At 43.8% G+C, this 15,331-nt stretch overlaps 2 protein-coding genes and 1 pseudogene across 2 annotated transcripts; all 3 read right to left on the bottom strand.

Annotated features, from left to right (window-relative positions):
- Positions 1-1,168: 1,168 nt before the first annotated feature.
- LOC118603526 lies at positions 1,169-1,287 on the bottom strand (annotated as a pseudogene).
- A 7,196-nt stretch (positions 1,288-8,483) lies between these two features.
- On the bottom strand, positions 8,484-9,455 carry LOC107519119 (olfactory receptor 2AT4-like). Its single transcript, XM_016161396.2, has one exon. The coding sequence runs from the start codon at positions 9,453-9,455 to the stop codon at positions 8,484-8,486; it is 972 nt and encodes a 323-aa protein (XP_016016882.2).
- Positions 9,456-14,069: 4,614 nt separating this feature from the next.
- LOC107519120 (olfactory receptor 2AT4-like) lies at positions 14,070-15,035 on the bottom strand. Its single transcript, XM_016161397.2, has one exon. The coding sequence runs from the start codon at positions 15,033-15,035 to the stop codon at positions 14,070-14,072; it is 966 nt and encodes a 321-aa protein (XP_016016883.2).
- Between the last annotated feature and the right edge of the window lie 296 nt (positions 15,036-15,331).

Here is a 15,331-nt window from a genome sequence, read left to right as displayed (position 1 = left end):
ACACGGACATTGCCTTGAGCTTGGCAGAGATGCCTAATGCCAATCTACCTTGGTCCATGATTGAGTTATCCTGCCATGGGAGCCTTCTAGTGTCCTAATGGCTTTTAAGTGCTCAACCCATGATCGCAGTGTGACTGCAGTCCTCCAGACACAGTCTTAGAAATAAAAGAAAGAAAAAAGCACAATGACTCTGGTTGTAACTGACCCTAGACGGAGGCACAAAAGTGCAGAATGATGACAGTATTGACCTCTCCTGGCTGGCTATGCACGAATGATGTCGGAGAGCCGGACAGAGCAAGAGTCCAAAGAGGGGACACTGACCTGGAGGTTCGGTGACCAGGTTCCTGTCTTATGCCACAAGAAAGCATTCAGGGGCATGACAAACAGCAAGCAGGAAAGCGCAAGTTTTATTAAAGGGAAAGTACACACTTAAAAGAAAAGTGCAGACAGCTCAGAGAGAGCCTGCCCCGAGCTCTCTGAATTATGGGCTCTTGGGGGTGGGGTATGGAGCTGAGAATGATGTTATGATTAGCCAAAGCCGAACGAAGGACAAGGGAAAGACTAGAGAGATTTCACCGGGGAGGGGAGGGACAGCCCAAGGCCATCTATCTTGTCTTCCTAGCCTTGGCTTGTTTCTCAGGATGGAATCACATGCTTGGAATCACAACAGGGAGAGGGCTGAATAAGGAACTAAGGAAAAATTCCAGACCATATCCTGGGTGAGGGGTGGTGACGGGGAGGCAGGGGCCAGCAGGGAGAAGGACTCTTCCAGGCTAACTACCCTGCCTTAGTACCAAAGGCAAAAGCCATTGCCCCAGAAGTTAGTCTCCCCTTGTCAAGGAAGGAGGGATGTGTGCTTCTGTTCACAGAACCGGAGGTCTTCAATTGAGGGAGAATAATGACTCCCTAATATGCAGGGAATGTCCTTCTGAATAAGCAGTCCAGAAGCAAGTCCATGGTCACGTTTATATCACTGCCTCTTCAACCCTGATGATTCTAAGAGTACTCCCTCCCTAGTTTCTCCAGAAATGTTCTGTTTCTCTTACTTTGATGAAACATTCCTCATGCCATTAAGCATAAAATTACCAAATCTGGAAATGTCCAGCCAGCCTTCTTCTTTTCATTTTTTTAAATTTTATTTTTTATTTATGTTATTTACTTATTTTTACACCTACAGTACCTGGTCTTCCTAGGTAGTCTCCCATTCAAGTACTAACCAGACCTGACCCTGCTCAGCTTCTGAGATCAGATGGAATCAGGCACGTTCAGGGTAGCACGGCTGTAGACTCAGCCAGCCTTTTTTCTTTATAGACAAAAAGGGCAAGAACTTGCCAAAGACCACAGGGTCAGTCAGCCATGGAGTCTGGCTCAGAGCTCGTGCCTCTGACTCTCAGAATGAGGGTCTTTCTCTATATTAGGTTCCCTGGAGAATCTAGATGCATAAGATTTCATGTTGGGAAGGTTCAGTGTAAAGGGTTGTTTTTTTTTTTTTTTTTTGGTTTACTCCTAAGCTGATGTTGTCAGCAATAACCTTAAATTTCAATTTATTCTTTAGTTTCTTAAGTGTGGTGGGTGGCTTGGTTCCTGTTGTGAAGTGAAGGCTGGTAAATACTTTTATAAAAGGCACATGTAACAGACTACTTCATTGTAAATATTTCTTTGAAATAGGAAAAAAAAAAGTGTTCTAGAGGCCAGCCTCCATTACACAGGTAGGAAAGCAGAACTATTGCCCCTCAGCTTAAAAGAGTTAACCCTCGGCTAACTAGACCCAACCTGCCTAAGTGACCACCAGGTTTTTCTCATACCTAACTAAATTGATGCAAACTACATTTTTCTGTGTGTTTTTAGATCTCAGAGAAGTCCATTATGGATTAAATATCACTGAGTTAGGCTGAGTTGAGGTTTGAGGAACACAAATTCAGAACCATCAAGTCCGATTGTCCCCTCCTTCCTCCTTTGTGCCACTTCTGTTAAACAGCAAGGAGACAGATGCTGAGTCTGAAGTCCAGAAATAAAGTATCTTCTCAAGGTCAAACAGCAAGGCCATGGCAGAGGTAGGTTTTGAACCCACTATCCTGGCTCCCGCCCAGTGTTCATAAGGAGTTTTCATGAGTGAAGATGATTCCTTAGCCTGACATTCAAAGCCCGTCTTCTTGTGGCCTTATTTCTCTTTAGTCAAAGGGCAACTTCATGATCTTGCCTCGTTCTTCTGCCAAACTCAGCTGAAATAATTCCCTTCTCCAAGAGGCCTTTGCTGGTCTCAGATGGCCAGAGGGCGAACCCCTTTTCTGGGCTCTCCCAATTTCTGTGCTTTCCTTTGTCATTGCTGTGATCACACTGGGTTGTCTCTTTCTATTTATGTATCTATGGCTCCATCAGACCGAGAGCACTCATGGCTGTTATGGGGCCTGATCATTGCTATTTAACAATGCGCTCCTCAGGGGCTCAGTACTCCAATGACAGGAGCCAGAATGCGGCTTTCCCAGCTGGCCTTGTTTTATTGCTGAATCATAACATTGGAAGAAAGGGATCATTGACAAACATTGGCAATTAAATAGTTTTAGTCTAACCCCTTTCTTATACAGATGGGAGATATAAATGGAGGCTCAGAAACAGGCTGTGATTCGCCCAAGGTCACATAGTAAGTGGGCCACAGAACCAGAACTAGACTGTTGGCAGGGCTGGATTATCACCTTGAGCCCGGGATAACTTGGCAATGTGTCCAGGCTGCCCCACCAACTTAGGGCCACAGGACAGACCAACCAATTGAGGTTTATGTGCTTACCCCAAAGGCACCAAAGCCCTTCCCTTCCCTAAATTTCTGTTTTGACAGAGCAGGCCTATGCAACAAAGCATGTACTCAGGGTGCCAGCTAGATAGGAGCACTATAACATGTGTTTGAAAGAAGTTCGTATTTAATAATTTTAAAAAGTATTGATGTATTATCATAGTAAACATCAGAAATTCTCTGGACTCCTTTACATTTATTTTGTAGGTTAGATTAACTGACTTTATTTTAAATACATATTACAGGAATGTTTTCAGTGCTTAAGGACACTAAAGAAAGGTATTGTTAGGAGACCATATCCTTGGTTAGGATTCTCTACCAGCCAGTAACAGTAATGGTGAGGGACAGAGAAGGACAGAAAAACCAATGACCTGAATGTCCATCCTGATGCCACCCTTCACGTTATCATCTCCTCTCATTATCCAACCAGCCAGGGAATGGTTACGCCCCTTCAATAAAAGAAGGTCAGGGGACAACTCCTCGTTCAAGGCCATGACTGGTGAGGGGTGAGAGCAGAGGTTGTTCTGGAGTTGGTCTGCTGCAAAACACTGAGCCCTTCTTGGTAACCAATAGTCTTAGCTCCTGGACCAGCTCTGCCACTCACTTGCTGTGGCATTGGGCCTCTGAGCCCCAATTTTCCCATCTGTAAAATGAGGGCTTTGGAAGAGATGATCTCCTCCACCTCAATAAACATTTTGAGTGTCTCCTCTGTGTTCAGCCCAGTGAGGGGCTAAAGATGTATGTCTCGTGGGCCAAGCAAGCCTCTTAGAAGGGAGAGTAAGAGCTCTCCCATTTGTCAAGCCCCTGTTGCATGCTCGATGCTTTACATTCAGTGTGTCATTACACTTCACTACGACTCCCAAATTCATGTCATTCTCTTGTGATATTTCCACTATGTTGTCCTGTTTCCATAGAAAAGGAGCAGGATGTATGTGAATTACAGAGTTTGGATTCCTTAATTTTGGAGTTAGAGAGACCTGGATTTCCATTCTGGCTCTACCACCTTTCACCTTCCCTCTCTGAACTGTGATTCCCTCATTGTGATTCATAATAGTGACACAGACTTCATTAAATATTCTCATTTTCTTTACTGTCATAGGGTTTGCCTCCTTGTGAGAAACTCCCATAAGATCATCAGCCTCTTGCTTGTGACTGCAAATCCCTGCCCATCCTGCTAGGGTGTCTGACCCAGGGTCAGATTGAGTGTTCACACATCTAGTGTGTGCTCCTGGACTCCTCAGCAAGGATTTCTACACCCTTGGTCTCCCTAAGCCCATCTGCCCTCCCCAGCCTTTACCTTTTTCGGGGCACTCCCTTACCAGCCCAGCTTACCTGACAAGTCCAATCCGCCTTAGTATCTTCTGTGGAGTCAGTGCACTTGGCCTTAGGGGAAGAGCCAGGTAGGAGCAGAGCCACAGCCCGTTAAACCCTGGAGCCCGGGCCTGCTGGAGCCCTCTCCCTCAAGTTGGCTTCCCCATGGGACCTCACACCCGCCAGCTGGGAACAACTTCTTAGGGTAGAGTGGGAGATTTGGCCCTGGGCTTTGCAGATAATGAAAGTAGCATCATTAACAACCCTCACGAGTCCCAGAACTTTATCACCAATGGGGCATTTGGATTCCTGTTTTCCCATCTGGTCTCACAACAGCCAGGGGAGACAGGCAGAGTCAGAATCACTTCTACTATTTGACATTTTAGGAAACTAAAATCTAGAGAACTGAAGTGACTTGCCCAAGGTCATGTAAGCGGCTGGTGGCAGAGCTGGGATTTGGACTCAAGGCTCCAATTCTGGTTCAGCAGTGCAGCAGCACATTGTCTAATGGCTGAGACCTGAGTACTTTCTAGTTACGTCAACTTGGACAAATACTTTAACCTCACTGAAACTTCCTTTTCTTATCCATAAAAATGGTATAAAACTACCTATCTCATGGGCCACTGGCAAGGGTTAGGTGCTTAGCCTAATGTCTCCCACATACGAAATGCTCAGTAAATGAGAGCTATTATTTTAATAAACCCAAATGGTAAAACCCTGTTGCATGTTTGGGATATGCTACTGCTGTTGTGCAATGAGGAACTTGCAAACATTCTGTGGAAAGAACGTGAGGTAGAGGTCTGTACCCTAAACCCAGGCAGGGCCAAAGCCCAGTCATAGACCATTCCTGCCTCACTCCGATTCTCTCCTTTGGTTCCAGAGCTCTCTATTTCTAACTTTGTCTCTCTTTCACTAATTTGATTTGAAACAATTAAAAGTTTTTCACAAATAATAAATAGATCTTATTGTAAAATAGTTAAATCAACACAGAACTTTATTAAGGGAAGAGTAAAAGTTTTCTTCCCACCACCTTTCACCATATTTCCCCTTCCCTCCCCAGAGGTAATCACTATTAACAATTTAGTGTGTTCCTTCCAGATCTTCTCTAAGCGTGTGTGTGTGTGTGTGTGTGTGTGTTTCCTTGAACATAAATCGAATCACTTTTACTTATTATGTCATTTGCATTCTAAATTCATAAGTCTTGGAAGCTTTTCTATGTCTGATCTACTTCATTCTTTTAATCCGATATCTGGTATTTCATAGTATGGATATGACATAGTTTGTCTAATAATTTCCCTGCTGATGGACATTTGAGTTCTATTCAATTATTGCTATTATGAATAATATTATAATTAACAGCTTTTTAATATGGATGTGGGGGCACACGTGTCTATTTCTCTGAGATAGATTCTTAGAAGTGGAGCTTCTGAGCCAAGCAACAAATACATTTTAAATGGGATAGGGTGTGCATGTGCAGGAACCATCCCAGTTTCAGACCTCGAGGCTTTGAGAACACTAACACAGCAATGATTGAGACAGCTCTGTTACACCAGTGCCTGATGCGGCACCCAGAACCAGGAGAAAACCATACATGAGCAATTCATTACAGCCCACAGAAGAGACTTCCACAATCAATCTCTACTGACCACAGACTTACAACTACAGGAGGCAAGATGACTAAGCCATTGGCAGCTGGAAACCAAAGTATGGTTGCAGTCCCTTCTGATCTAATAAACTTCATGATGAAGCTAAAGATGGTTTAGAAGTTTCTTTAGAGGGCATAAAACAGATGGGGGAAATAGGAATGGGGGCTAGAATTCACTAAAAATGCCTTGTTTCATAATTTTGACTTAAAATCATTATAATTGTGACTTTAAAAAGTCTTGTATGAAGATCCTCATTACTATTTGCTGAAATGCTCATTCTCTGCTAAGGCCCTTGCTTAAAGTTCCATTTAAGCTCTGCATCTTTATCACAATTTTCTAAGGAAGACTTTCTTCCCTTTAACATCTGCCACAAAAATGTCACTACTTGTTCCATTCACTTTTCAGAGAATGGTTTCTTTTCTGCTTGTTTGATGGGCACTGTAATTCTGCCCATTCCTGACTCCTTTTTGACCCATATGAAACCTGAAGGGGACTGAGTGTTAAAGTGTTTTGGTTTAACTGAGTGTAAATTCCATTTTTTTTATGCTAAAGTCAGTCTCCCCCAACAGGTAGCAGCAACAAGATGTCACACCACATCTTGTCAGAACTAGAATGAAACCTCTCCTCCCATGGGAAGCAGCTCAGGGCTTCTGTTCAGTCAGTTCACATCCACCGCGTTGTTAACTCCACGAGGACTCCCAAACAAGCAAACATTTTTACCTTGAATTGAATATCCTCTATGCTCCCACCATACCCTGTGCTCCTTCTGAAACAGCACTCAACACACTGTGCTATTTCTGCCCATGTCTGTCTCCCTCACTAGACTGTGAACAAATTGAGGGCAGCAACTGTCCCAATTTATCTCTGTGTCTCTAGCTCCTACTGCATAGTCTAGCACCTCCCAGATACTCAGTAAATGCTTCTTAAATGAATGACCAAATGGGGAAAATTATATTTAGCAGCTTGATACTTACTGTGAATGTGAAAACCACCACAATCCCACTGTACGCATGGGAAGACGTGGACCAAACATTGAGAACTACTATTGCAGATTGTGCAGACAATGAAACGATGCTTTATAAGAGTTTATTATGAAATATTATATTCAAATAGAGCAAAAATGTATACAGCCTAGAGTACACAACATGGCACATCATTCAGGGGAGAAGGAAACATTGATAACATCCCATAAAGCCCCTCCCTGATTACAACCCTCTCTCTCTCCTACAGAATTCAACATGATTCTAGTGTTTATAATAAATATGCCTTCTATTTTCTTCAAAGTCTATGCCATCTGTACGTGTTGATAAAAAATATAAATTAGCTTTGCCTGTCTTTAAACATTATGTAACTTGAATCATGCTGTATGTATACATTTAAGTCTTAGATTTTGTTGCTCAACACGATTTGAGATTCTTCTGTGTTATTGTCCGTGTATATAATTTTTTCATATTTAATGAGCATATAGTGTTACATTTTATGAACATGTCACAAATTTGAAAAATGCTGCTATGCTAGATTGTAGAATATGTGTATCTTCAACATTATAAGATAGCAATAAAGTGTTTTCCAAAGTATTTATATCAATGAATACTCTCACTGTCAACGTATGAGAGTTCCTATGACACACATCCTTGCCAACCCTAGTATCATTAGACTTGGACATTTTAGCCAGTCTCATTGGTTTCTAGTGGTATCTATTTGTTTTTTGTAATAATTTACACTTATATTCCTAAAAAAGTTGTACACTTTTTACAATATTTATTTGGCATTTGTTTATTCACTCTTGTGAACTATTTTGTTCATTTTCCTAATGGGATGGTTGACTTTTCTTATTGATTTGAAGTGATTCTTTGTATATTTTGGCTATGAATCCTGAGCCTTTAGTTGATTATATGCATTGCAAAACACTTCTTTTGTTCTATAGTTTGGCATTTCACTTGTGGGGGGCGGGGTTTGGGGGACAGGTGTTTTTCCATGAACAGAAATTTTTATATTTTAAAGCAGGCAAATGTATACTTTCTTTTTCTCTAGGTTTAGAGGGTTTCTTTTTAAAATCTTGTATAAGAAGTATTTCTCTACCCCAAAATCAGGACTACAGTCTCTTATATAGTTTTCTAGTTATGCCTTCATATTTAGATCTTCAATGAGATTGATTTTTGTGTTTTCTTGAGGTTAGAGACATATGGATATCTGATAGTACCAATACTATTTATTACATGTCCATCTTCTATACTAATCCACAGTGTCATTTTCTTTATATATTAATTGTTTGTATATTTAAGAGTCTGTTTCTGGGCTCTCTAGTCTGTTTCATTGATCTATATGTCTATTTATGTTTTAATAACAAACTTCTTTGTGTTCTCATCTCTATTACCAGTTAGTCCTATTAAAATTGAAAAATCTATTTGATATTATTAAGAAGATATTTTTTATATTTTATCTGACATTTTAGTTAGTCTAATTGATTTCTACCTCTATCTGTTTGTTGTAATTTGTGCTTCTTCTATTACTAAAGAGGTTGAGCACTTTTTCTACATTTATTAGACATTTGTTTATTGACATTTGTATTTCTTTCCATAGAAGTGTTCATTTTAGACCCAGCCTATCATTATAATGGAAATGGAGGTCCTAATGGTAAATTTTTGGCCTCGCTATTTTATTCTTTCCCTCAAAAAACTGTAATGTCATCCTTTACACCTAGCACACTGATATTCTAGGAGAAGAATTAACTATATCTAAGGATCAAGGGCCCTAGAATGCCCTGAGCCCTGGAGACATGCCATTTTGGTGATGGCTGCTTTGACATCCTTATTCCTCAGTGTGTAGATTAGAGGATTGAGGACAGGTGTAAGAATAGCATATGCCACATTACCCATGATGTGGAAGTCCAAGGGCAGGTCAGCCCTATAGGCCACATAGGCAATCGCAATGGATGAGTAGTATGTGCCAACCACCAGCAGGTGGGAGCTGCAGGTGGAGAAGGCTTTTGAGCGTCCTTCTCTGGATCTGATGCGAAGCACCGAGGCCAGGATGTGGGCGTAGGAGAGAAGCACCAGGAGAAGGGGCAGGAAGGAGACCACCATGGCGATGCAGAAGCCCATGAGGGTCTGGCGTGTGGTGTCAGAGCAGGAGGCCTGGACCACAGCCAAGTGGTCACAGAAGCAGTGATAAACCTGGGCCACAGGACCAAAAGCCATTTGGGATGTCTGCAGCACTGCTGGGATGGGCAGGAGGAGGGCGGTGAGCCAGGCACTGGCTGCCAGTGCAGCATTGTTCTGTGGGGTCATGTGGACAGGGTAGTGCAGTGGACGGCAGATCGCCACATAGCGGTCATAGGCCATGACCACCAGGATGAAGGCTTCTGAGCAGGAGAAGCTGTGGAAGAGGTACATCTGCAGGAAGCAGGCAGGGAAGCTGAGGAAGCGGTCCCCAAGTAAGAGTAGGGACAACATCTTGGGGACGGTGGTTGTGGTGAAAAGGATGTCCAAGGCAGAGAGATTGATCAGGAAGAAGTACATGGGCTTGTGAAGGCTGGGCTCTGCCACCACAGCCACCAGGATCAGGGTGTTACCCACCAGGATGAGTAGGTAAAGGAACAGGAAGATGAAGAAGACAGGAAGGAAGAGAAACTCCTGTAGAGAGGGGATCCCCACCAGGTAGAAGATAGGTGAAGAGTCTTTTGATCCATTGCAGGCTGTGGCACCCATGGTGGGACAGACCTACACGCTAGGATGATAGGCAGCCAGAGCATCTGGAGACCAGAACAACCAGGATTCAGAAAAAGAAATCTGTAGAGTTCACTCAACAATTATTGCAATCCAAATCATTTACGATCAAGTTTAGGGGACTAGTGGTACCATCCGATGTTGATTCTTCTATCTTAACCCATGATTCACTCCTTCCATCTCCCATCAATTATTTAGTAAGTTTCTACAACGTACAAGGCCATAGAGGTATATAAGGCACTCAAGGCCCCTCTCTTTATAGGACTTAAATTCTAGTCAAATGATAGTATGTTTCAAAGCCAATCACACAGTTAATTATTTAGTTACAACTGATAAATGCACTGAAAGAGCCTCTGTCCATTGTCTGCTCCCACACTATCTTTTGGACATCAGATCTTAGATGAGCTCTTAGGTCCCCACATTACTGTCTTTTCTTTCACTCTTGCTTCAAGTTCTACTAAGTGACATCATCAGGTAGACCGAATAGGCAATATACTGCCTATTCGGTCTACTCATCACTCAGGGATGAATAGCTCATTTTCCACATGCAGCAACTCTGCCTGCTTCTCTCTCTAGTGACTTCTCAGGGTGCCCTTCCACTTGGGTTTCAGCGATGAGAGGACACTGCTTTCTGTGGAACAACTCTCTTCATTTTGGATTCCAAGCTGAAGGTGGATCTTTCTACCACTCAGGGCACAACCCAGCGAGTGTTCTGTTTAGTTTCTTTATGCCCACCCTGCCCTTGGCTCCTCTAATACCAACTCAGAAGCAGCCCTGAGGAGCTGTCTTGAAAGCCGTTGTTGCTAGAAAGGAGCCAGAGACCTGAAAGCTGTAGCTTCCCAGAGACCAAAGAACCCTATATCAGTGGTGGTTCACTAAATGTGTGAAGGCTGCTCCAGGACTGCTGGACTTGAGTTGAGGCAATACTGGCCAATTCTCACTTCAGGATGAGCCTCTGACGAGTGGTCCAGGCAACTTCATCTTTATACCCACATCACTGCTGTTTGAATCCCAGTGTTTTCCATAGGCAGTTTCCCTTTGAATTTATTGGAACGATATCTACTTTCTTTCCTTTCTAAAAGAAATGCTAAACAACAACAATGAACAAACAAAAAAACTAACAAAAAGAACACCTCTCATGTTCTAAAATAATAGAATGTCAGAACTGGGAAAAGGTCGTTGTTGTTTTTTTTTAATCTACAGTTTCAACCCGATTTCTGCCACCCCTGTTCCCACCCCCCACCTTTAATAATTTTTGTTGTCGTTGTTGTTGTTTCCTCTGTGATTGATTTGAATTGTGCGGCCTGGTTTCTAGATGTGGAGGTGGTGACTGGCAATGATTTGTCTAAAATGGACACAATCATCCTGTGTGTGTGCCCCTTGAAAGAGCACCTTAGAGGTCTCCCACATGACCCGGGCAAGGGGGTGAATCCCATTGTCTCCATTTCAAACAGTTGACCCTCAGTTAATCGGAATCCCATTCTAACAAGCTCAGGCATGAGTTGTTTCTCACTCCTGAAGGGATGCAAACGATACTGCCCTGGACATTCTTGCTCTCAGAGAGGCAGTCATGGCTAATGGCCCCAGGTGAGGCAGAGTAGGGGGTTTGAGGTGCAGAAACATAAAGGGCCAAAGCCAGAGGAGTCCTAAGGGGCCATCAAGTCCAGCTGCCCCTCTCCTGCCTCCTCTGTCCCACAGCTTTGCAGATGGAGGTGGGGATGCTGAGACCTAGGTGGAGAGGGAGCACATGCTTTTCACTGCCAGGAGGTGCTGAACTATCCAACAGGCAGAACAGGCACACGCTGGGTCACCACAGGGCGGGGGCATCAAAACTACTTTCTGAAATAATTTCACATTTTGTATTTTAAAGTGTCACTCAACTAGATCATCGTAGGAAATATCTGAATTTGGCTGGAGTTTCTTACACGCATTTTACAGGTTAGGATTCTTGTTCTACTTTGAATTATGTACGACATCTGAGTGATGCAGCCTTGTGTTTAAACCTAAAGGAGGCAATCAGGGCCCCTGACCCTGGTTCTACATCCCCGCTTCCTCACATTCTTACCCCTGTCTCTCCACTCTGACTTTGCTGAGATTTGGCACTTTACCCCCAATCCACTCACCTGCTAAGCTTTGTCCACTTTGGTGTCTTCTGTGGCGTTCCCTTTGTGTCTTACAACCTGGCTTGGCAGGGAGGAGCCAGGCAGGTGCTGAGCTGTGGCCCATTAAACCCTCTAACGCCTTGTTTCAGCCAGGTCTGTTGGGACCCTCTCCCTCTGTGGGGCTCCTTGGGGCACTGTGCCTCCCTCCCCTGTCACCCAGGATCAACTTCTTGGCCCTCTTAGAGCATGTGTTGGGAGGGGGTTTGCTTTTGGGATTTGTCAATAATGAGAACAGCATTGTTAACAGCCCTCATGGGCTCCAGAACTTTATAACCAACAGGACAGCTTTTATTGACATTGTTTCATCTGGTCCTCAGAGCAGCTGGGGAGACTGGCAGCTCGAGAGGAGGAAAGTAGGGTCTAAACAAGTGACATGACTTACCAATGTTCACGCTGATGTTTAGTATCAGAGCTACAAGTCAGAGCTGGGCTTTAATTCCCAGGCCTGTGCTCTGCAGTGTTCCTTCATGGGTAATGGCTTAGGGCCTAAAGTGAGAAAGCCCTGGTTTGAAAAGCAGTTCTAATATTTTCTAGCTGTGTCACCTTAGGCAGTTTACTTAAATTCTCTGAGTCTGAGTTTCTCCTTTTGTAAGATGGAATAATAGTATTATCCATCTCATAGAGTTTTTGAGAGGATTTAAAGAGATAAGGGACATAGTGTGCTTGGAGTGAAACATGATTATTTCAAAATCACTCCAGGAGTTTTGTTTGTATTCCCTGGCCATTAACAAAAAAGAAGACAGAGAAGAGTCTAAGTGCATATATTCAATTTCCCAGGAGACTGTGGGTGTCCGTCTTCTGTAAGAGAAGATGCAACTCTCATGGATTCTCAGAGTTTCCAGATGCTGAACAGCTGGCTTTACCAGGAGCTACAGTCACTAGCTAGTGTGCAAGCTGGGACTGCTTGGTACTGGTAGTTGGTTTGTTCTGCTTATGAAGCTACACTCTTGCTCCCTTTCTCCCCCAAAACGGGAAGCAATAAGGTCAGGGCCATTATACCTATATCTTAGGATGAACTAATGTCAGCAGCCAACACTCAGCTGCTACAGAGCAGGCCACCAATTGTGTCTACTACAGTCTACCCCTCGAACCTCTCAGATTCATTCACTTATCACAAGCAGCTCACTCCATTTGGACATAGAGTTTCCAAGATTCTGATTAGTCACAATTTAGTGTGTGTGTGTGTGTGTGTGTGTGTGTGTGTGTGTGTGTATCTCTAAAGGGTAAGAACAGTGGAATTAACTACTGCCCCTGATACTGTAGTCAGTCCCCAGTTGCAAGTGATATTCATCATGTCTACCACCCAGTCTAGATTTTCTTCTCTTCCCTTTCACATTTAATCACTTCAGGTTTTCTAGATGGATTCCCTTCTAGCATGACTCAACCCTCGTCCCTGATCATTCTGGGCCCCTGGTTACAATGACTCATTGGCTATGGTTGCTTTAATTGCCCATTTACAGTTAAAGTCAGTCGTGGAAGAAACAGCAAATGCTCCGGTGCTTGAGTGCCAACATTTCAGCCCCCTTTATGGAAGAGTAGTCTTACTTTCTCTTGAAGATCTGGGCCAATTATGCATGCAAATATGTAACTCCTTTTTTGACTGCGGGTCTACTTGCACAGTGGATTTAGATGATCAGGCAGCCTTTGTAGCTTTAAATTTACTGAGACTTACTGAATCTCCTGTGGAATCAGGACTGTTTAACCCACAAAGGCTAAATCATCAGAACTGAAGCACAAGTTCCCCCAAATGGGTCGCCGCGAGTAATGGTGAGTGAAACCACTGGTATTTGGCAGGAAGCATCCCTTTTTAATGAGTGATCAAGTTGAAAATGAATCCTTCCCATTGGACAGGAACATGGACCCCATTATAATTCCCTGACTGGAGCAGCCAGTGGGCTGTTTGTTTGTTTGTTTGTTTGTTTGCAATCATTTCAAGTCTCCCACCACCCTACGCCCCCAAACTATATTGCTGATAATGTGAGTATTCACTAACGAACAAGTTATAAGAACTTATAAGAAAAATTGTTGGCATTGAATTAAACGCTAACTTCTTGTCTTGCACGGTCCCCTTGCTTATCTCTGTCTTATCACCTTATGTTATTTCTCTGGGTCTGACTCCCCCAGTAGACCATGAATACCTTGAGGGCAGCATCTCTGTCTGCTTATTTCTGTCTCCAGCACCTAGTAAAGATTTTTATGAATGATTCAGTGATCAACTTTTATTTATCACATTGATGACTGGTAAAAATTGTGAAAATTACAATTATTTTATAGCATCAGTAGGAAGGCTTCTTGATTTAGATTTGAGGAGCAGATTTTAGCTCACCTGAATGAAGCCAATTTAGGGAGCTGTAATTCGTTTAAAAATATTTATTGTATTTTTCTTTGGTGCTAGGCACTGTCATTGCTGTTCAGGGAGCTAAATTTGTTGCATCTAAGCATCAAGGGCCCCAGAATGCCCCAGGCCCTGGGGACATGCCATTTTGGTGATGGCTGCTTTGACATCCTTGTTCCTCAATGTGTAAATGAGAGGGTTGAGAACGGGTGTGAGAATGGCAAATACCACATTGCCCATGATGTGGAAGTCCAAGGGCAGGTCAGCCCTATAGGCCACATAGGCAACCGCAATAGATGAGTAGTAGGTGCCCACCACCAGCAGGTGGGAGCTGCAGGTGGAGAAGGCTTTTGAGCGTCCTTCTCTGGATCTGATGCGAAGCACTGAGGCCAGGATGTGGGTGTAGGAGAGAAGCACCAGGAGAAGAGGCAGGAAGGACACCACCATGGCGATGCAGAAGCCCATGAGGGTCTGGCGTGTGGTGTCAGAGCAGGAGGCCTGGACCACAGCCAAGTGGTCACAGAAGCAGTGGTAAACCTGGGCCACAGGACCAAAAGCCATTTGGGATGTCTGCAGCACTGCTGGGATGGGCAGGAGGAGGGCGGTGAGCCAGGCACTGGCTGCCAGTGCAGCATTGTTCTGTGGGGTCATGTGGACAGGGTAGTGCAGTGGACGGCAGATCGCCACATAGCGGTCATAGGCCATGACCACCAGGATGAAGGCTTCAGCACAGTTGAGGCCGTGGAAGAGGTACATCTGCAGGAAGCAGGCAGGGAAGCTGAGGAAGCGGTCCCCAAGTAAGAGTAGGGACAACATCTTGGGGACAGTGGTTGTGGTGGAAAGGATGTCCAAGGCAGAGAGATTGATCAGGAAGAAGTACATGGGCTTGTGAAGGCTGGGCTCTACCACCACAGCCACCAGGATGAGCACATTTCCGACCAGGATAAGTAAGTAAATTAAGAGGAAAATTAAAAAGACAAAGAGGAAGAAGGATTTGGGCAGAGAGGGGATACCCATCAGGTAGAAGACAGGTGAGTCTTTTGATCCATTACATGTGGCCTCCATAGTGGGTCAGGCTTGGATGTTTGCAGATAGACACTGGGATCATCAGTACATATCTGGAAACCAGAACCATCAGGAAAACATTAACTAGAACATTCGTCTTTTCCTTTCCAACCATGGATCTCATTCCTGTCAGTTCCTTTCGGTTTGTAATTTCATTGCTCAACTAACATGTCCAGGTTGGTGAGGTGTCTCATGAGCAATAGTTGAAAGAGCTGGTCCTTCTTGTGGGGAACAAAGGTAGACACAAACACCTGATGGGCTGTCAACTACAGGAACAACACTTACAGAGAACTAAG

This window comes from Rousettus aegyptiacus, unplaced genomic scaffold, assembly GCF_014176215.1.
Source record: "Rousettus aegyptiacus isolate mRouAeg1 unplaced genomic scaffold, mRouAeg1.p scaffold_m13_p_5, whole genome shotgun sequence".
Taxonomy (NCBI): domain Eukaryota; kingdom Metazoa; phylum Chordata; class Mammalia; order Chiroptera; family Pteropodidae; genus Rousettus; species Rousettus aegyptiacus.
Note: the sequence above shows the minus strand (reverse complement) of the source record. Positions and strands in the feature narration are given on the sequence as shown.